Genomic DNA, 22,521 nt, shown 5'->3' with positions numbered 1-22,521 from the left:
TGACATTCAGTGGCCCTAAAATAGAGGCATGCTTAAAAATTATTATCAAAAAGTATTATAATTTTATTTTAACTATTTAACGGAGGTCCTGGAGTCTTCCTCAGGAGGGTCAGCAGGGACTGAAGACTCCAGGCGGCCATGGAGGAGACGACCCTTCGGGCGGCAACCTGCGCGCCCCGACCCCCCTGTTCCAACGTCTATGCTCACAGCACCATGTCTGTGAATGTAATGGCAGTAGCAAGTCTCAGTACTTGCAGCACCTTTGCCAATATTAATTACTATTATCATGCCAATCTCTGAGAGTTGTCATGACAGAGCTAATGTTAACTAATTAAACCGTATTGTGAAATGTTGTAATTTGTTTTTGTAAGAAAAAACAGCATTTATTTGAAATGGATTTTTGTGTGTAAAGGGTGTTTTGTCACTTTCGATCAGTTTAATCTATCCTTGCTAAATATTTATTTATTAAAAAAAAAAATCATATTGACTCCCAAACTTTTGAATGTAGCCTAATGAATAATGTAAGACATATTGGATCCCTATAGTCATATTAATACAATGTTACTTTGACATATACTGTAGTAGTGTATGATTAACATATTGAAATACTATAATATTTACATTTTACATTTTACATTTACAAATGAATATTTAGAAGAATTTTGCAAACTCGTTACTTCATCTAAATCGACATTTCACAAAATTAACGGAATGCATAGCTGATATAAAAAATTGGATGTTGGAAATTGGAAAATAATTTCCTACTACTAAATTCTGAAAAAACAGAGATTCGAATTACTGGACAAAAAACTTCCACACGTAATAACCTAGAGTACTGTCTAACACTTGATGGCTGCTCTGTTAAGTCTTCGTCGTCGGTTAGGAACCTGGGTGTGCTCTTTGATACCAATCTTTCATTTGAAAGTCACGTGTCTAGTATCTGTAAAACCGCATTTTTCCATCTTAAAATATATCTAAATTACGCCATATGCTCTAATTGACAAATGTGGAACAATTAGTTAATGCGTTCATGACCTCAAGGCTAGATTATTGTAATGCTCTACTGTGTGGTTGCCCTGCATGCTTAATAAACAAACTACAGCTAGTTCAAAACGCAGCAGCTCGAGTTCTTACCAGAACCAGGAAGTATTGACCATATTAGCCCTGTTCTGTCAACACTGCATTGGCTCCCTATTAAACATTGTATACATTTTAAAATATTGCTGATTACTTACTCGTTACATAATAAGAAGAATGGCATCTACGCAAATTTTTGTGTCTTTGTTTATCCCGATGTTTTTTGCAGCCTGCCGGATCCAGGCCATATCCAGATCTGACGAAGGACCTTCGCCTGGACCCGATGTCAACACAGTGCTGAAGTGCCAACTAGTCTCTCCTCTGAGAAGGATCCCTTTACCACTCTACAGATAAAGCGTTGTCGGGATAATTTCGGTTTCGCGTATCTACCCCGAAGTGATAAAATTCTGTATCAAAATTTTAAGGCCAGACAAGTAGTTTGTTTAGGCTTGGTTTGTAGGGAATTACAAACCTGCGCACATATATTCAAATGCGCATATCTATAGAATTAATGCGCACGTGGGCGCCATCTCACAGGTTTGCGTTTAAAGTCTGTGTGGAGAGAACGGTGTCGTCTTAGCGGCCTCTAATTTAGTGACCCTTGCAACGGAATTGAATCAATCAAAACTAACTTTAGCTAGAAAATATTTTTATTCAAGAACCGCTATAAAGTCAAAATAATCTGTTACCTTAAATTATCGGTTTATTACTGTAAAGCTGCTTTGAAACAATCTACATTGTTAAAAGCGCTATATAAATGAAGATGACTTGACATGGTAGCAAGTAACTATGGTTTGTAACTATTGTAACAAAATCCATGGTATTACTAATAATATACAGGGCTACACGGCAATACAACAGTACTTTTTTGTTAGTGAAACTCACTCTATAAACTCCCTTAAAAAAATATTTATTTTTGTTCAAATCTTATTCTATATCTTTGATATTGTGTATAAACTGTGCTGACACTTGAACCTGTTTGAAGCTTATGCTGTCTGTTCATATCAGTCAGTTACTTATTGAACTATAGATGAAGCCAGAAACAAGTATATCGAGGGTAAAAACATGAGAAATTGATGACACTGTAGATCATCCCTGGTCCAAACTGAATGAAATGTGAGGAAATCAGAGCTGACACGTCTCTGAACGAAACCAACATCTTTGATCATTCAAAGCTGTATGTTCTTTAGCTCAAATAAATACAGAGAGATTCTGACACCGATCGATGCATGTTGAAGTGAAGCTTTAAATCCCAAGAGGTTTACTATGAGATCTGTATTGTAATGGTGATTGTCACATTGTGGAACTGCTTTAAGGTTTGATTGCTCCTATTCATTGAGTGTCATAGTTGGGTTTTTCTTGGCCTTATCTCAAATGCTCCAAAAGGCAAAGTCTGCATTTGTGTGTGTGAGAAAGAGAGATAGAGAGCGAATGGTACACAGAAGCCAAAAAAAGAATAAAAGTCTTTGTTCATAAAAAGGGTTGGGATTATAGAAGCAGAAAGGAGATTTGTTCAATTTGAAGTAATCCTTAATTTATGTCCTCATTTGATACTGAATCTCTTTTTATCTCCTTTTTCTCTGCCCCAGGATGAAAAAAATCAGGTATTAATAACCAACGCCTGGCTACAGCTGGTGAGTTTCTACTTACTTTCTTTTGCACTCCTGCATTGTGCATGTATGTGTAAGTGTGTGTGGTCAAAAATCTCTTTAAGGAATCTACTTGGTGGCCATTTTGGTTAATGTCCCAGGCAACTACAGTATTTACTCACTAAGTGTCACAGCTACTTTTGGGGATGACCACATTTGTTTTGACTATTTGTCAAGATTACATTTCAATAACATATTTTAAATCAATGGTTGTGTATCAATGGTTCACAGTAAAAACCAGAGGTTATGGCTAATACATTAAGATAATGCCACTCCAAAATGCTGCTATTACCCCAATAGTATTCTTATCTAGCCCCCTATTTCAGACTGCATAACAACTTAGATAAAGTCAAGCAGTTAGTCAGGAATCTAAAATCCCACCAGATGTGCCTCACGGTCCATCTAAACTGGGATCTATGTACTTAACCCTGAACGCAGAATTGCGGAAACATAAGACTTCACTTAATCTACTTGAGAAAATAATTTCAGAGTAATTCAGAATAAAATCAAATGTAACAATGTATTATGTCAGGTAAATGTATCATGCCAATTTCATAATCAGTTCAAAGATAATCAATATAATAACATCAAATGTTCAGAGAAAAAGAGTAAAAGATGTACCTCAAGAAATACATGATGCTAAGTGTCTGAGAGACACTCAGCATTATGGGCCGATCTCATTACAAATCGCCCTTAGCCTCTTATGAACTTCCTTTAAATGTCCAAACCGAGACAGACACTTCTTTCACATGGAAACAATTTGCTAACAATTGGAATTTGCATTCAGAGTTTACACCTTTTGATAGCAGGATGCCATTTGTAAACAAGTTATCTTTAAACTCTTAAAAACTGTATTACCTTTTGGTTTACTTCTGTGGATAATGAGACCTTTGTACCAGTCACACTGAGACATTCCAAATGACCAAACATGTATAGTGTTGTATGATAATTGTTCACATTAAACCATATAGATTTTTGGGTGAATTCAGGTGATCTCAGCATGAGAGAGAGGACTGGGAGAATGGGGACTCAAGGGAAAGAGATGTAGATTAGGATGATACTTAGGTGAGACTTGCATCTGGAATGGAGATGCTAATTTCACAAGAGAGAGTTCAAATGTTAATTTTCCAGAAAGGTCATTTGTCTTCTCAGGGAGTGGTCATTCCTCTACCAGACTGCCCGGCATTTTTTAATTTCTCAAGTCTTACACTACAAAGTAGTTAATCTCCTCTCCCTTATACTGTCACGCTATAATTTTTTAAAGTCTAATAGCAATTTGGCTTGTTTTAAACATGACGGTGCCTTTTTTCCTGTCCTGCTCAGTTATGCTGCTCAGCGGCACATCTTCCTCAAGTCCTCATTGTTCAGACATCACCCTGGAAAGCAAAAACAACAGCAGGATTATTTGAAATTTAAATAGGCTGTTCCAGTTGCATGGCAGGTCACGCTAACAAAAGTTTCAGACTTCAGAGCAACAAGATAACGACATTTCAATGGCTTCTAGGTTTAATGTCACATCCCTTGGTCACATCAGGCAGATTTACAACTAAAATAACAGCTTGGAGCGGAGCAGGACAAGTCTATGTCTGGGAGCTTGACTTATAATGGCCTTTCTGACTTGATTAATTACATTAAGCTGTTTGCATTTGGATCTGATCAAGGCTGCCATCCTCTGGTGCACTCCTTCAGACTTCCTTTTTTTTTTAGCATATTTTGTTTCACTTTAAAAAAAAAAAAACAGATCTACAATATTTCTAAGCAAAATTCAGAATAAATAAAAACAAATAGATATATTATATTATATTATATAAACAGCTGCATACATTACTTATGTTTATTCATTTCACTGCAGTATTTAAATGAGCATCATAAAAAAAGCATATGAACATTGCCATAAGGTTGTTCAACTGTTTTCAGCAACCAAGAGCAATGATGCCAGAATTTGAATTTAGTAGAGTTCTGCAAACCTAATCTGGATATTATTTACTTGAGTGAAAGCTTCCATGGTGAGAAACATTACAAACCAAATTAATTGTGAAAATGTCCAGGCCCACTAAACATGCAAACCGTAAGCATATTAAATATATTTGGTAAACACATAATCAGATTAAAAGCAAGTGTGAAATTTCATAAAAATATACGCTCACAAATGGCTCCAATTTGGCTGATGCCAACAGTGAGTTTTAGTTGTTGAAAGGTGTTTCTATCTGTCTGAAACATTCCTTGGCTCTAATTCACCTTTATTGACCTCATCAGCCATAATGCATGATTTTAGCCAACTGAGCACTTAACCATGAAATTAAGCTGGATAAGAAATTTTCCACTAAGGAGCTGCTCTGATTATGAACCCAACATCCAGACCAGTTGCTTTCCAAAGTGCTAAACTGATTTAGAAACAGACCTTACACAGATGATCGCCCATATATTGACTTGAAGGGTTAGTTCACCCAAAAATAAAAATAAATTGTCATCAATTACTCACCCTCATGTTGTTCTAAACCCGTAAGACCATCGTTCATCTTAAAAATGTGTGTTCCGAAGATGAACAAAAGTCTTATGGGTTTGGAACAACATGAGGGTGAGTAAATAATGACAGAATTTGGGTGAACTAAAGCTTTAAAAAGATTATTTGACGTTGTAGATTATGGCCCACAGATAGACACCACAAATATTAAATGTAGCATTAGACACATAAGATTATGAATGAGATAAAGGCTAAGAGAGAGATTACGGTTGTGTTTTGGTCCTAGATAAAGTGTGCCAAACTCAGCACCTGGAGTGCCACAGTCTTGAAGAGTTTAGTTCCAACCCAGTCCAACACACCTGTAGTTTCAAATAACCCTGAAGGACTTGGTTAGTTTGATCAGGTGTGTTTAATTAGATTTGAAGCTAAACTCTGCAGGACTGTGGCCCTCCAGGGAGTTTTGTACCCCTAAGATATGTCCAATTTTAGCATAATGTAGCTTCTACAAACCTCAGTTGCTTTAATATACAGTTGTGGTCAGAATTATTTGCACTCCGGTAAATTATGATCAAAGATGTCTAAAAAAATAAATCTGCATTGTTTATCCTTTTGATCTTTCATTCTAAAAATGAAATGGCTAGAATTATTTGCACATTTAATTAAATACTTTTTGCAACCTCCTATTTTTCTGGGGTGTATTTTTTTATTTTTTTATAGGCTTTCTGGCCCCAAGACTCAACTAAACCTGCATTTCTCCATCTGTGATCCTTGGAGAGTCTTTGGCCACTCAAACTTTCCTCTTTTTTGGTTCAAATGTACTCTCACCTCCTCTTTTTTGGTTCTAAATTCTTTAGTGTTGATTAAAAACATGAAACTGCACGTGACATTGGGAACAAAGTGGATCTGTTCTTTTCTTGGACATGGAGAAATAGTATGTTCGAAGTATGTGTTCCAGTACATAAAATATGTGCAGCGCACATTCCCTGATCCTATCATGATGTCAGTGCCGAGCAAGCCATTGTGTCCACAGAGAGAGGCAGCGCCCCAGGGAACACGCTCACTAAAGCACACTGGGACATCTGAGCCACAGAGAGATGTGTGGGACAGAAACTCCTCTTTCCTCCTGACTGATCTGATCTGTGAGGATGAAATAAACATCATTTCTCCCTGTTGCTTGAACTGAATTAATTTTGCATCAGTTAACAATACACAAACAAATTATCACAAATAGTTGAAAGGTTGTTTTATAATGATGGCAATCTGTGAACCTGAAAAGTGGCAATGCAAGATATAAAGAGGGACAAATTAAATGTATAATAGTTGTGCCCAACACACATTTTTTTGTTACATTTTTTGGAAAGTGTTTAGGGTATTCTACCAAAATAATTAAATATTTTAGAGAGGTAGTAACCCTCATGTTGCTTCACACCCATTTATCTTTCATTCATCGTTAGAAACCAAATGAGGATATTTAAGATATATTCTGTCTCAAACATGCATGCTTGACATATCAGAACGAACCTCGTTGATTATGGAGACTTTTAATGGACAAAATTATGAAAGAATATTACAAATATATTAATTTGTGTTTTAAAGATGAACATAAGTCTTATGGGTTTGGAACAACATGAGAGTGAGCCTAAATTCCACTGTCGGACCAGTGTAAGCCAGGGCCTAACTACGCTCTGGGCATCCAATGAGCTCGGACAACTCATTGTTGTCAACTCATCAAGTTTACAACACAACAAAATTAAGCCGCAACACAACAAAATGAATCCACAACACAACGGAAATGAGCCACAACACAACAGAAAATGTACAACACAACGGAAATAAGCCACAACACAACGAAATAAAGCCGCAACACAACGGAAATGCTCCTGACCACTAGAGGGCTGGAATGATGCGCATGATGCCTAAGGGAACATCTGCCAATTCCTCCAAGTTGTTAAAACGTATAATTTGTATTAATTAAAATGATGTGGCTTATTTCCGTTGTGTTGTACATTTTCTGTTGTGTTGTGGCTCATTTCCGTTGTGTTGTGGATTCATTCATTTAGTTGTGTTATGGCTTCATTCATTTAGTTGTGTTGTGGCTTAATTTCGTTGTGTTGTGAACTTATGTTTGCTTTTTAAATTTCGTTGTGTTGTGCACTACTGGGCCACCGTACTTTTAAGTCCAAAGGCTTACACGTTTAGAGAAATTGTGATATGACAGCATTTGTTTACGTCACATTTCTTTTGAAAAAATAAGCATTGAATGTTTGAGCGAACTCTCCCATTTCACTATACTGTTGTCCTTTCAGCCAGAGCAACAGAGGGAGCTCATGGACAGAAAACAGGAGTTATGTGATTAACTCTTTCCCCACCAGCATTTTGAAAGAAGTTGCCAGCCAGCGCCAACATTTTTGATCATTTTCACAAAAGTGTCATGGCCCTCAGAATATTTTTTTGTTTGAATATCTGAACATGCAATATGTCAAAAGGAAGAACAGACCCTCTGCTTTCAAACAAACTAAAAAAAACTTTTTTCTAGCTTCATGCATCCTTTTTTTATTAACACTTTAATTTGGGTAAATAAAAAAAAAAAAGAACATTTTGAGCAAAAAGCTTTCGAGGGACCTTTCGAGGGAACTCGCGATGCGCCAATGATGCTTTGGGAATGCCCCTGCGTGATTGCGTCTGAAGCACTTGTGTCAACTAGTCCAATGGCGAGAGTGAGCGTCACGGGTGGGTGACGTCACGACCAGGAAAGGATAAAAGCACATCCGGTTTAGAACCGTGCCAGCTTCTGTGCCTCAGCAAGCGCTCTGTGTTACATACTGTCTGTCTTATTTATTGTTGTCTGTCACTATATCAGTCACAAGCATAGATATTATGGCGAACAAACAACCTTAGATCATGTGTTCCTCCCTGCTTTACTCGCTCCGTTCCCGCCTGTCACTTTTTGAGGAGGGTGTTCAGGCTCATGTTCCTCGCAGTACCGGCCCTGTTGTTGCCGAGGCAGCACGGAAGCTAATATTGTGGGGTTCGCAAATGGATCTCGCAGAGGGGTTAGAGACGGGCTCCGCCTTTTCTCTGCCTTTACCCGGGGGATCCAGCGCTCTCTCTCTGAGATCGGCCCGCGCCTCGGCTTCTTCCGCCCTGGTAGAGAGCCCGGTGTTTCAGCAGTCTATCTCTGAAGAGTAGAGGTGCTGAGCATCGATGCAGGGGAATAAAAACTCACCTCCCTCATCTATGAAGAGCATGTTCGAAGAAAAATCACGTAGCTCTATATAAAAATGAAAATAAGTGGGCGGGCTATGTTCATTCATAAACATTCGACGTGTGTGCAAAACTATCAGGAGTTTCCCCCTGCAACTGTTTATTTAAAAAAGACTGCAATAAGAATCGAGTGGTTATGCAAATACAATGCATATATTAAAGAGATACATAGTGTATTGGAAGCTATGAATTTATGATTCTTAAATTCTTTATTATTGTATGTTGAAGTTTTTTTTTATATATAGGCGTATACATATATTCAGCCATTCATCCGGATTATGTTGTCTTGTCTGGTTGACCTTTTACTATGTTTAATTTTAAGGAATTAAATAAGTTGGCTGCATTTAATTGAGGAATTAAATGATGAATGCTTATCTGACTTTCATTAGTTCGATTAGTATTAATTCAGCCTCTCATCCAGATCGTCTTAAGTTGTCTGGTTGATATTTTGCTGTTTGATTCTGAGGAATTAAATTAGTGGGCTGCATTTAATTTTGAGGAATTAAATGATGAATGCTTATCTGACTTTCATTAGTTAGATTCATGTATAAGTTAAGCCTTTCATCCAGACCTTGTTAACTTGTCTGGTTGATATTTTGCTGTGTTTAATTTTGAGGAATTAAATCATGTATGCTTATCTGACTTTCATTAGTTAGATTAGTATTAAGAGTCATCATCTTTCTTGGCACATAAACTGCCTGGAGATGATGGCAGTCTTCAATGCATTGAGACATTTCCTCCCAGACCTGAGGGACCATCATGTGCTCGTCCGTACAGACAACACATCGGTGGTCTCTTACATAAATCGTCCCTAGGGAGGCTGCTCTCCCTGAGAGCAGTTTTTATTTTGGGGCTGTTGATGCAGTGCCTGAGGCCCGAGGAATGGAGGCTCCACACCAAGGTGGTGGAGCACATTTGGGGGATTTATGGCCAGGCACAAGTGGATCTGTTCGCGTCTCAGGATATGACGCACTGTCCACTTTAGTTCTCCCTCACACACCCAGGTGCTCTCAGGTTCACAGGTGCTCTTGTCTTAGTTGTGCTCTCAGTATTAACACAGACAGGCTCCGGTTCGTATGGCGCGTTGGGCATTCTCTTTCCCAAAGCGTCATCGACGCATCGCGAGTTCCCTCGAAAGGGAACGTCTCAGGTTACGACTGTAACCCTAGTTCGCTGAGTAGGGAACGAGACGATGCGTCACTTTGCCATACTTCCTACATCCCTGTGATCGCCTTGCTTCGCCTTTTTCGAATCTAGCGCGGTTCTAAACCGGATGTGACTAGTTGACACAAGTGCTTCTGATGCAATCACGCAGGGGCGTTCCCAAAGCGTCATCGACGCATCGTCTCGTTCCCTACTCAGGGAACTAGGGTTACAGTCGTAACCTGAGACATTTTGTTAAAGACTTTGTCTAGATTGGATTCAGAACAATGATCAAAACATATATGAAGTAGATTGAGTCAAATTAACACTGCTAATGCTTGCACAGTCTTATAGCTCGTCCTGAGTCGGCATTTCATTCAGTAACATTAGGCAGTTTTGATTTATATGCTGTTTAATGTTGAGGATCGTGTTATTTCACATATGCATCTGCGTATTTATGCTATCATTCTGCTTCTTCTTTGCCAGTGTTTTGATCAGGAGATTTAGTACTCTTTCAGAAGTTGTGTCATAGCACCCCTTACCGTATAACAGTGAAATCACGGAAAGCCTACAGAAATTACTTATTTTCCCATGACCCAGGAACGAGTTTAATGAGTTAACCGGAGTGTATAATTATGACATATGCGGATCCATAAGTCCAGCATCAACAAAGGCACAGGGAAAAGACAGATGAAACATGGAACCAAATAAAACACAATTATAATCATACATGATTTGTCGAAGTTCTTCAAACAATCTCTGATATTTTCCATATTCATATGTGTATTTATTATCGCAATGGTTAGCATAAGTAGCCTTTAGCATCACGTATATTTCTGCCTCATACAGTGATCAGAATTCCTAACGGATCTCAATTGAAACATTCACTGGTGTCTGAAAGTGAGTTTTGAGCTTAAATTGTTTTAAATGTTTATGTTTGCTGGCAGCCTGATACAATAACATGAGAAATGAGAAGCAAGCAGCCCTGTCCTGACTCAGGAAAAACTCCACCTTTGTTCATGGCCACTTCTCAAGCCCCAGTTAGCCCACTTTGGACTAAGATAAGTGTGGGTATCTGCAGGTTGCTGAATGGGTATGATGAAAGGAAGAGGTGTGCCGAAAAGTCTTTACAGTTGGCCATGAAAGCTGCCTGTTAGGGTGTCGGGTAGGGTTAGTTTCTGTTGTAGCATTTCACCTTTCAGCCCACCCCAACCTTTCTAGCCAGAGCAAGCCTTGGAAGTGACAATGGAAGCGCAACTGGCCCTGGCATGCACTTGCACGCTCGCTTTTGGCTCGATAGTGGAAGCGCAGCTAATTATAGATTTTAAAGCTGTGTTTGTGTTTAAGTATAATTCAATATTCATAATTCCACACAGCTTTGTGGATGAGTAAAAGAGTTGTGGCTAAGTTTAAACTCTGAATGAACTATTTTTACATTTTCCCTAATGAGGATCCTTAACAAACAATGGAAACATTTGTTCTAATTATCAATGCAGCAAGTCTGATTTCAGCCTATACTGTTAGTTTTTGCAATGTCTTGTTTGCATTTTGTCAGTTGACGATAGTCTTCCTTATTGTGATGTATATCCCAGTGAAATGGCTTTTTGAACAAGAAAAAATGTAGGAAGAGACTTCATTTTGCCCATAGGGAATTGATTGGATCATTGTTGTTCCACCCTCATGCCACTAAACGCATCAGAGAAGAGATATCACTGCAAGTGGGAAGGGAATATTCCATATACAGTATATATACTATATATTGCACTGCAATATTCCATTTGATTTCATGGTGACTTTAAGTGTGCTTCCTGTTGCTTTTAAGAAAGACTGGTAATATGCTGCTTAAAAAAAAGATTATATTACTCTAAAATCTGCTGTGGCACCACATATTAACCTAAAATACAGCAGAGAGGCAACTTTATAGGCTAGAGAAATATAACCGAGGACCATCTACTCCTCGGAAGAGAAATCAGGTGGAGTTTATGCAAGAAGATGTCAACACACATACTCATACTAAAGAGGTTGACTCAATGACCTTATTTAACTTTAATTATTGGCATTTAAGTGGCTGTTAGAGGCTATTTAAGCACATTATGTCATATTCAACTTGGGGTATTGCATATGTATGTGCCTTTGCTCTGTGTTGTATGTTCTCTCTTCATTTCCCAGTAGCAAATGTGTGTACCCTTGGGAGACCCCAGCTGTGTGATTGTGTTATTATGTTTACTGGCTGTGTGTGTAATATGTTTGTCTCTTTAGCAATCAAACATTCTAATGTTGCTGAATCTGATGTATGTTTTGTGTGTTCAGGGATGGACGGATGTCTATTTGAGCTGGAACCCTGATAACTACCCTGGTGTTCAGACCCTGCGTTTCCCATCCAATCAGATCTGGACACCAGATATTTTGCTCTATAACAGGTAACGGAATAGTTACATTTACATTTTTCTGTTTTCTTTTAGCCTAAAATACTCTTTCTTCTTAAACATGCTTAATAAACTGCCTTAGCCTAACAACGCAATAAGCCACAGGGCTGTTCAGTGATTTACCATCTACACACAGAACATGTGCAAAAAGTGGCTTATTGCTTTTATAAGACAACAGCAACATAAAAATGATCATAGACACTAATCACTTAGGTGGTTAGAATAAAATCTGGCAAGAAAATCTTATCGGTTGCCAAGAAACATACATTAGCATGGATACATATTGGATGTGATCAAAAATTTTGAAAAAATAGTGGTCTAAGCAATAAGCATTTTGGGGGCAAAGGCTTGGCTCAGGAATATGCAATAAGTAAATGGAATGTGCAAACACAATTAAATTTCAGTTCGATCAATCAGTACACATGAAGTGACTAAGGGTAAATTTGTACTTCTGCTGTGTTGAATGTGTCCGACGGGGGACAGAGAAAGTGTATTTAATAATGCATGAGCTCTGATCTCACTCCAACAGGAGAAAGCCAAAACTAATTTAGAGGGAACAGAGGTTTATCAAGCTTGTAGATAGAACATTTGTATGTGCCTCAGAACTATGGATATGGTGCTGGTTTTTTTTTAATGGTAAGTAGTCATTAAGTAGCATACACTTTATTGATGCATCTTGACACAGGTAATGATATACCGTTGCTGTCCGGAGGAAACCTTGGAGGAAAGTGCATCACAAACAGGTTATAAAGTTTATTGTAGCTATGTAAACACTCCGATTCTTTCTATCATTTGGCCAAAATCACATGTTATAAAAGATGAAGTGCTTGCACAAGCTATAAGACATGTATTGGCAGTGACTCTATGACAAATGCTAGGCTAAGACACTCTTCTCAACTCATCATAACATAAAACATTAGCCTTTATATATAGTCATTCTTGACAAACAAACAGTTCTACATTTACCCTTGCATTGAAAACAAGCATAATGTCAGAAATCAAGATTGAGGCAGGTGGAGTTATGAGGTTTACAGACAGTTTGACGATCCAATTGAGTTACGAGGTTTATTCTAAAGCTTTTTTAATACTTTTCACACAAATACAAAACCCACAGACAGATGTAAAGGGTGACCAGTAGTAATGATTTATGACAAATAAAATAATAATACAAAATATGGTGATACAAGGTTACAGTGACGATATGTGATGTTTCACAGCACCAAACATCTTTCTGTGCAATTTTGCAGAATAAAGGAACCGTTCATTCAATAATGAAAACTATGTCATCATTTACTCATCCTCCAAACTGGTATGATTTTCTTTCTCAGGTAGAACTTCAAAAACAACTTGTGTTACACACAGTAGATTTCAGTCGCCATCTGTTCCAAGGCTGAACTGATCTGTAATGCAACATCATTGTCTAGTTGCTCTTACAATTGAAATCTCAGGCAGTAAATAAAAGCAGTAAAACACCAGTTTACACAAACATGTCGCAAATAGGCAGTAGGGGACACCAGAGGCAATTGTAAACAATTTTTTTTTTTAAATATATTTTCCTTTTTTAATATATTTAACTCACAAACTACGACAAATCCACCTGCCAACAACAGCAGAACCATTCAAATCTTAAGATCGAGAAAGGCTTGATCATAATATTAAAATAATTAATTTAATTATTTTAAAATACATTATTTTAAAACAATAATTTAATTATTAATTATTTTAAATTATTTAATCAGAATGGAGTAATGGCCGATAAAAAAATCATAAATTATATTTATAGTATATTCAAATAGAAAACCATTATTTTAAATTGTAATACTATTTTTACAATATTACAGTTTTTTTCTGTATTTTTGATCAAATGAATGCATTGATGAGCATAAGAGACTTCTCTCAAAAACTTTAAATGGGTGGTAAAGTATGATTTTACTTTTCTAACTTTAGTTAGTGTGAAATGTTGCTGTTTGAGCATAAACAACATCTGCAAAGTTACAACACTCAAAGTTCAAAGCAAAGGAAGATATTTGCTTTTAAAGAAAAGGACTACAACAAACGGCTGGTATGGACTACACGAGATTCCTCCCGGGTTAATCCAAAGGGTGTGGAAAAACGTATCAGATTGCAACTCATACTGTGTGTGAAGAAAATCTCTCTTGTGTTGAATTTAGGGCAAACTAACGCAACCGCTATAACAGTTATAAGATAATGACATTTACGGAGGCTTTATTTGACCTTTTGAATCACCCGTAGTTCACGCCAGGGTTGTCTGATCTAAGTTTTTTCTCTACATTAAACATTATTTGTAGTGCCTCCTATCCAATAATCGCAAAGAGCTTTGTTACTTCTTATAAGAAACAAGGTCTCAACTTTCAAATTATATACATTTTATCACGAAATTCCAACAATAAATGGCACTGTGACGCTCTTAAATGTGACAGATCGCTGTAGCGCCTCAGTTCAAGCAGCTGCGCTTTGGAAAAAAAAAAGTGTTTTTTTTCCCACTTCAATACAAATTACATCTAGAAAAACATGCATGAATATCAGAAGGTATGTTGAAAGATACAGTACAACTTACTGAAATCTGTATCATGACTCGTGTAATCACTCCATCTGTTTTAACCGCGAAAAGACGTCAATAAAACAGCTTGTGGACAATATCACTTCCACTGTCGGGCCGAACGATTCTAAGAATGGTTAGGAATGGTTCCAATTGTATTTTCAGTTGTATTTTTGAATTCTCTGCACGGTTGTCTGACCGTAAATATCTGATCAACCTCCTTAATGCAGACACCATTTACATGTCATATTGTCTTTTTATTAGTGCGTTAACAAGGCAATGACTGATGCATTTGTGAAATGAAACCACTGATGCATGAATGAAAATGAAACCACTGTACCGGCTGGAACAGTTAAACAAAGAGAACGGTTTGGCCCAACGTTGGAAAAGCGGCTAATGTATTAACTTTGCCTCAGAATTATCTCATCTTTAATCCAATCCCACTTCCTTCTCTTCTTGGACAGCAGATGTTCAGATCTTGTAGATGTGATTAGAACCAAGTTTACAGCAAACAAACACATTGGGCCCTATTTTAACGATCTGAAACGCAAGTGTCAAAGCGCAAAGCGCAAGTCTTTTTCACATCTTTACGGGCACAACAATGATTTCCCTCGTGTGTTAATATTTTTCCTTGTAATAATGTATGATTTGCAAAAATGAAAACTGCTGCGTCTGTTTATAATTATTAGAGAATCAAAGTGGATGCGCGTTAACACGCTACATTATGGCCAAGCACGCGCCCTTAAAATACCATATGACTAACGCGCAACGCGCCACTGTCTTTAGACTGTTTTTTTCCTGGTCAGTGGCGAAATTGCTTTCTAAAACTGGAAAATAGCACCAGGGAAGTTTTGCGCCGGAACACGCCTCCTCTTTGCGCTGAACCGCCCCCGCGAGCGCAAGTTCATTCCCTAATTTACCGACGTGCGTCTGTGGAGGGAAAAGTCCGCTGTGCGCGGGTGCAAAATAGGAATGATACATGCGTCGGTGTTCAAAGTCAATTGCGCTCGGTGCAAGATAGTGCCCTTTAAGTTGAATACCACCAGTAAAAAAAAAAAGAAAAGAGAAGAACACAGACAGAGAAGTTAGTGATGAGAGAAGAGAATTGCATCCATCATTAAGCTGCTTATCCATAGATCATCAACTCCTGATGATGGCAATCACACTCTTCTGAAAAGAAACGAACAATAAAAGAGATTCAATTTAAACCTTTTTATTTCTTCTATCTAAGATAGATGAACAGACAAAAGCACATCTGAACGAAAAGGTCCATATTTTCCCCAGACTACTACACCTGTGTATGTCAGCTAACTCTATTTAAAAGTCTGGGTAAATAGACCTTTTCATTCAGTCACACTATATATTAGGGTGTCTTTAACTACTTTCATCCAAAACATATCAGGTAAAATGTACTAATTGTGTTCATGTTGTATTGCAAAACACTTTTGCTGCTATTGAGGTGGAATACGGGTTTATGTTATTTATATATTTAGGGATATGTTGCATGGTATGGTTAGGTTTAAGGGTTGGTTAATGTGTAAGGAAAGGGTCAACAATATCTGTAATTATTGATGTAATTACAGATATTAATTACAGCTGTAATTACATGCAGGTCATTTTTTGGTTACACTTTATTTTAAGGTGTCCGTGTTACAGTGCAAGTATACATTTAAGTAATAATAATGAACTACATGTACTTACTATAGGGTTAGAATTGGGATTGGATTTAGGGTTAGTTGCATGCATTTATGCATAATTATAGCTATTACTACAGTAATGACATGTAACGTGTATAACAAGGACACTGTAAAATAGTGTATCCAATTTTTTTAATACATGTAGAATGTAAAAACATGTATTTACACAGTAAGTGCATTGTATCAAATTATTTATTAAACAATTAAATGTTACTACATAGAAATGAAAGTGGGACCCAGAACAGATGGCGACTCTACAATGTGTGCCGATGTACTCTACATACATAACACATGAATGTATTATGCTAAGCAGTCCAGTATAAACACCCTCTCACTTCACACTTATTGCCCCGTCATCTGTGATGTAAAACACGCTGTGAGCTTGTGCATTGGCCATGTTTGTGTGCACTGAGAGAGGACAGATGCAGTGTTATGTATTATTTAGACAGAGCTTGGAGGTCAGCTTCACTTTCCCTACCACCACCCTCTCTTTATATAATGGACTGCACTGATTACAAAACTTCCACTCCCCATTTCTTTCTTTTCTGTTCTTCCATCACAGTCATTTGTGGTATTCAGCAGGAATGCACGTTTACTTAAAATGTATAATTGTTCAGTGTTGCCCTTTAGTTCCCCAACGTCTCGATTGTTGATCATTTGAGAATATCTGTGTAGTTTATTAAATAATAATTAATAATATTATTATTATTTTATAAAAAAATTTAACCAGGGTCTCATTTTATTTTTATGGGGCTTTCACATCACAGAATAGTCAGTAAAGGTCTTAAGGCTGTGTTCATGGCGTTGAGTCTTAAGAGATTTACAATAACCTCATTTGCATTTTATAAGTGTATGCCTGTGAAATGATCAGGGCTTATTATATTTGGACTGAGTGCAACAATAATTAAAATGAGCTTTCATTTTGTTTCAGAACTGCAACTACATATTTTGTGCCAGATTTTGTGTGCAACACTTATTTATAGAGCAGATTGCAGCTGGATGATTTTCTTAGTGACAAAAATAACTGGGCTTGAAAGACAATGTAATAAAAAAAAAACTGTTGGTGCTTCACTAAAAATCTTTCACTATTTTGAATCATTGAAAGTGGTAAAATAAAAGAGATTGATCAGGGCAAACAAATCTAACTTGAATCACATACCAGAGGAACTGTAAAATAGTGAAAGAAGCTGCTGTTTTTTATGCGTGTGTGATGTTTGACAGGGTTAAATCCATTCAGAATTTTGTAGATTTCCAATCAAAATGCAAAAAAAAGCTGGATTATAAGTTAAATGGTAAGTTTACCAAAGCCTCTTGTTTGTATGAATGAAAAAGTATATTTGACTCTGAACATCCTTCATAAACACATCGCACAACAGCAGAAAAACTGGAGAAACTGTGGCAAGGTGCTTTACAATATCTGCCAATCACAAGGAAATGACTCGGGTTGCAAATGCAAACCGGTTCCCTGAGAAGGGGAACGAGATGCTGTATCTTGGTGTTGACACTTTTGGGAACGGCATCAGCTCGACCGGTGTCTGAGCACCGGTTGCGGTAGTCCACTCTCCTACCAGGTGAAGAGGGCGGGATGCCCTCGGACATACAACAGACCACCAACACCATGAAAAAGTCTCTGCATCGCATGACAGTAATATTTGCACTATCAGTGTGCTATACAAGAGACAGCTTTGACAAGCTTTGCCTAAGCTTGGCCACCCCTTTGGCCACCCCTCTCACAACTGCTGTTTCTGTCTCTTTTTTTATTGTCAAGAATTAAGTTTTTTTAACGCAGAACCGTCTCTTTAAGACCACAAAAAAAACCTAAAAAAAACGCGCACTCCAACTACACCTCAGCGCCAGCGCAAGTCAAACGAGTGCGGAAATGTGCAGGTGCCGAACGAGCTTCAGCAGAACAACAGACAGTGATATACGCATAGTAACTATAGAGTCAATGTTTCTCAACTGGTTTGCAAGACCGTCGCTAGTGTGCAGTCAAAGAAACAACAAGCGTAAATCTTTGTTTTTCTGATGCCACTTTTATTTTGACTTCTGTCAGATGCTGAGAAAAGCGGCGCGCGTTGTCCTACATCAGTTGGCTATCTTCGGTAAGATGAGATGTTGTCAGGCCAAATTTCAGTAAAACTAACTTTCCTGTCCTGTCAGCCGTTGTACTGTGCTTGTGGTGCGCAAATGCGGCGTGTTTTGACGTCAATTGACTCGTGAAATAATCAAAAAAAGGCGATTAAAGCTGTGTCAAAACTGCATGCATGCATCATGTATTTGTTATGTGTCACATCTGTCTGTAATAATAATAATAATCTGCTATGTGAGATCACAATATAAGGCACAAACTGATGTCATTTTTAAATGTAGCCTACAAATAAATGTGAGCACTGTGCATTTGTACTAGCTGGCGTTAATTTTTAAAGAGGACAAAAATGGATAATTTTTAAACCCATAAAATAACTAATTTTACATTCTGGCATTTATGTGCTGTTGACTTCTGCCTTGTTCACATTCTTGCACATGAGGATTCAAAAAAAAAATTGTTTCCCTTTTTAATTTAAGTAGCCTATTATAGAACTGTTGCAATTATTTATTTTGACAACTAATTTTGAAAAGTTAAACATAGAGTGTTAACTTTTTCAGTTGCAACTTTTTTTTGACAAACTCAGAATTGGTTGAAGAATTCAATGATTATATAAAATTCACTGAAGGTTGATTAATCTTTGAGCTACAGTAGTTATCTGCATGTCTCATTCATGAAGGTGCAACAATGTAGAACAAGCTATTGGGTGTTTTGAGAACCAGAAGCAAGCTAACTGAGCAAGTTGAACTTAGTGTGTGCCCCTTTATTAATATGCCTGGAAGTGGTGAATAATAATAATAAAAAAGATAAAAATTCACTCAGTATTCCATGATTCCTAATTCACTACTATCTCAATTACAATTAAGTATAAATTAACTGTATTCAGTTGTGTAGGCACTAAAACAGTCCAATACTTATAGTCAAACTCATTTTTAAATTAAAATGATAAAAATGTCTGTGCCACCCCAGACTGTTTGCTGGCCCTTGCCTGGCCACCCCCATGAAAAAATCCTGGCTCCGCCACTGCATAACACTATCATTTCTCTACTCTAATTACATCTAGTTCCTCAGAGAATAATGCTGTCTAGCTCTTCAGAACTAGGAGCCACCAGCAGCATGCTTTCTGCTGGATCAGAAGAATCCGTAGAGCGGGCTTCTAAATCCAACAAATTGATCAAACTGGCTTGAGGAGACTGGGAAATTGACACGCCTTTCCCAAACTCCTCCACCAGTTCAATCTGCCAAAAAGCTGATGACGTGTAAGTCAGGCCCCTTTTAAACTCTCGGGCAATCCACTTGTGTCATCATAGAATGCCTTCTGCCAATGATTATTGCCATTAGTTCTCCATAGGTGTTCCCCATAGCGTCAACACCAAGACACAGCATCAAAGTTCCACTTTGGCATGAAGTTTGTTGAAGGAAGGAAATGTATCAACTGTTTAGATCTTCTTAGTACACAATCCATAGGTCTTCAACCCTGCTTCTGGGGATGCACTGTCCTTCAGAGTTTAGCTTCAACCCTAAACAAACACACCTGAATCAGCTTATCAAGCTCTTCAGGAACGCTTTAAAAAAATCACAAGCTGAAGCAGGATGAATATAAAATTTGCAGGGAAGTGGACCTCCAGGGGTAGCATATCCATTACTAAGCTGGTCTGGGTTGGTCCCATGTGCTCTGAAAACAGTTTATTTTCACCATATTAATAATACCACTATAACAACAACGTCATAGTCTTTACAATAATTTGGATTTAATTCACCACGTTTGTTATAGATAATTAGTTTGGCAACTAAATGTGTCTGTATGATATAGAGAAAGGGGAGCTGGGTTTTGTGTCAGTGACTGACAGCAGTAATTGCCTTCTCTATGGCCCGGCTTCAGAAATCTGCATTATGCAAATTACTCTTGTTGAGGCTTGACAGGAATCACCTCTCCCTAAAACTGTGTTATAACATACTTTCTGTTTAAGGAAATTCTATAAAGAGCTACATCATCGGAATTCTGACAGATCATGCATACCTTAAAATATCGCTCATGGCCACTTGTATCACTTAGCCAATTACAATGATCCTCATGGCAGAAGACATAAGCTAAAACATCATGCCATTTTAAGATGAATATATTAAGATAACACACAAAAGAGATTTTGACGTTGCTGACTGACTCTGAGAAAGAGTCAAATGAGGATAAACCTCTAAAGACAAGGCAGGATGCATTTAGATGATGTGGGGTGCATTAAACTGGAGAAAGATGTGGAAATTAAGCAATATAAAGTAAATGTGCAGGACAGAAGATAATGCACTTGTGTGATCATCCATTTATTCCGTTATTTGTTTTATAATAGATTGGATTACTTAAAGACACTTGGATTACTAATTGTTTAGAATGTGACGTGTTATTTCACAGAAAAACAATGCATTGTTTTAGCAGGAAGATTGATGGAGAATGCTTCTGTGCACAATGGAAAGTTTTCATCTTCACCTTATCACAGTTAGGCAAGAGGATATGGTCAAAGAGATTATTTTTTTTCTCAGCTTAACAATGAACCACCTGTTGTCCACTTCAACACTAAAACAGATTTTATGACGTCAGCTACTAACTCATTGACAAAAGAGCATTCATTATTTAAAGTCAGCATGAAACGGAAGTCTCGATAGTCTTTTCTTCCCTATTGTGATGTACAGTATATCCGGGTGAAATAGCTTCCAAACAAGACAAAATGTAGGGCGGAACTCGATTTTGTCCGTTGGAAATTGATTGGATCGTTGTGGTTTGCTATTGATGTGATCTCATGTCAGTGACAGGTTGTCCCGTCCTCACAACAAATCAGAGAACTGAAGAGCAGAAAGAGAAGTTATTTTGATGAAAGATTATGAGGGCACATGAATTAAAAAAAATAATGATGTGCACGGATAAATCATTTATAATAAATACGACATTCCTACATAAAATACTACCCCAAAAAAATAATTGCCCATTTTGATTTTATTGTGAGTTTAAAGGGATAGTTCACCCAAAAATGTTATAAAGAGATCTCAAAACTAATCCATATTAATTGAGCGGTATAGTCCTTATAGTCCAAAAGACACGGCCGCATTATTTGATGAACTGACTGAATTAAGGCTTTTATTCACATATAAACATTCATCAACTTACACAACAGTTGTGGTAAAAAGAAGCTCAAGCATATTCGCTTGGTTGTTCTCGCATGTCAAGCAGTTTCGGTTGAGCTTCCGGTTATGTTCGCTGATCAATGTTTATACGTCAATAAAAGGCTAAATTCAATCTGTTCATCATATAAAGCAATTAATGCTTGTTTTATTTTAGTATGCGTGTACACCATTCTGAATTCATATATTTGTAATTGTATATATGTTAATTTCATCATTTACAAATACATTAAAATCAAAAGTTGTATTTGTTATATTAGTTAATGCACTGTGAACTAACATGAACAAACAATTAGCAGGTGTTTTTTTTTATTATTAACTAGTTTCAGATTTTTATTAACTAACATTAACAAAGATTAATAAATACTGTAAAAAAATATTGCTAATTGTTAGTTCATGTTAGTTAATACATTAACTAATGTTAACAAATAAAACCTTATAGTAAAGTGTTCTTTTACAAGAATCAGAATGATCCTTATAGCCAAGTATGCTTACACATACAAGGAATTTGTCTTGGTGACAGAGCACAGACAGAATCCATTGCACAGACAGAATGACAGCTACAAAATAGACAATAGATGTATGTACAGGTATGTTATATACAAATGAAAGGGAATGTGAATAAGAGGTATGGGATGCTAAATAAATATAAGTATAAATAGTTTTGTCAATTGCACAACTATTGCCCAGTGGGGGCATTTAACTGAGGTAGATGTCCTTCTTGTGCCTGGCTGTTCTGGTGCTGAGTAGGACCGACCAGACAGCAAGAGTTCAAAGAGGAAGTGGCCTGGATGCGAGAGCGATTTTGCCAGCCCTTTCACTCACTAGGATGAGAACAGTTCTTGGGGAGAAGGGAGGGGTGTACCAATGATTTTGGAAGATCTCCACGGCCGGACATGTCCGGGAAAAAGAGGATGCTCCCCACAGAATAAGAACCTGTAAGCTTAGCTTCCAAAAAAAGATTCTTTGAGTGAGATCCCACCC

The 22,521-nt window shown here is 37.4% G+C and overlaps 1 protein-coding gene across 1 annotated transcript in view; it reads left to right on the top strand.

Moving 5' to 3' along the window:
- The window catches only part of chrna8 (cholinergic receptor, nicotinic, alpha 8), a 63,181-nt gene that overhangs the window by 27,375 nt on the left and 13,285 nt on the right, over nt 1–22,521 (top strand). The window contains exons 3-4 of the mRNA XM_079616836.1: nt 2,667–2,711; nt 11,908–12,017. Of these exons, the coding sequence (XP_079472962.1) occupies nt 2,667–2,711; nt 11,908–12,017 (155 nt within the window). The remainder of the gene's footprint in view (nt 1–2,666; nt 2,712–11,907; nt 12,018–22,521) is intronic.

This window comes from Phoxinus phoxinus (assembly GCF_949152265.1).
Source record: "Phoxinus phoxinus genome assembly, chromosome: 6".
In the NCBI taxonomy this organism is placed as follows: Eukaryota; Metazoa; Chordata; class Actinopteri; order Cypriniformes; family Leuciscidae; genus Phoxinus; species Phoxinus phoxinus.
The sequence above is the reverse complement of the archived record's forward strand: the minus strand, read 5'-3'. Positions and strand labels throughout refer to the sequence as shown.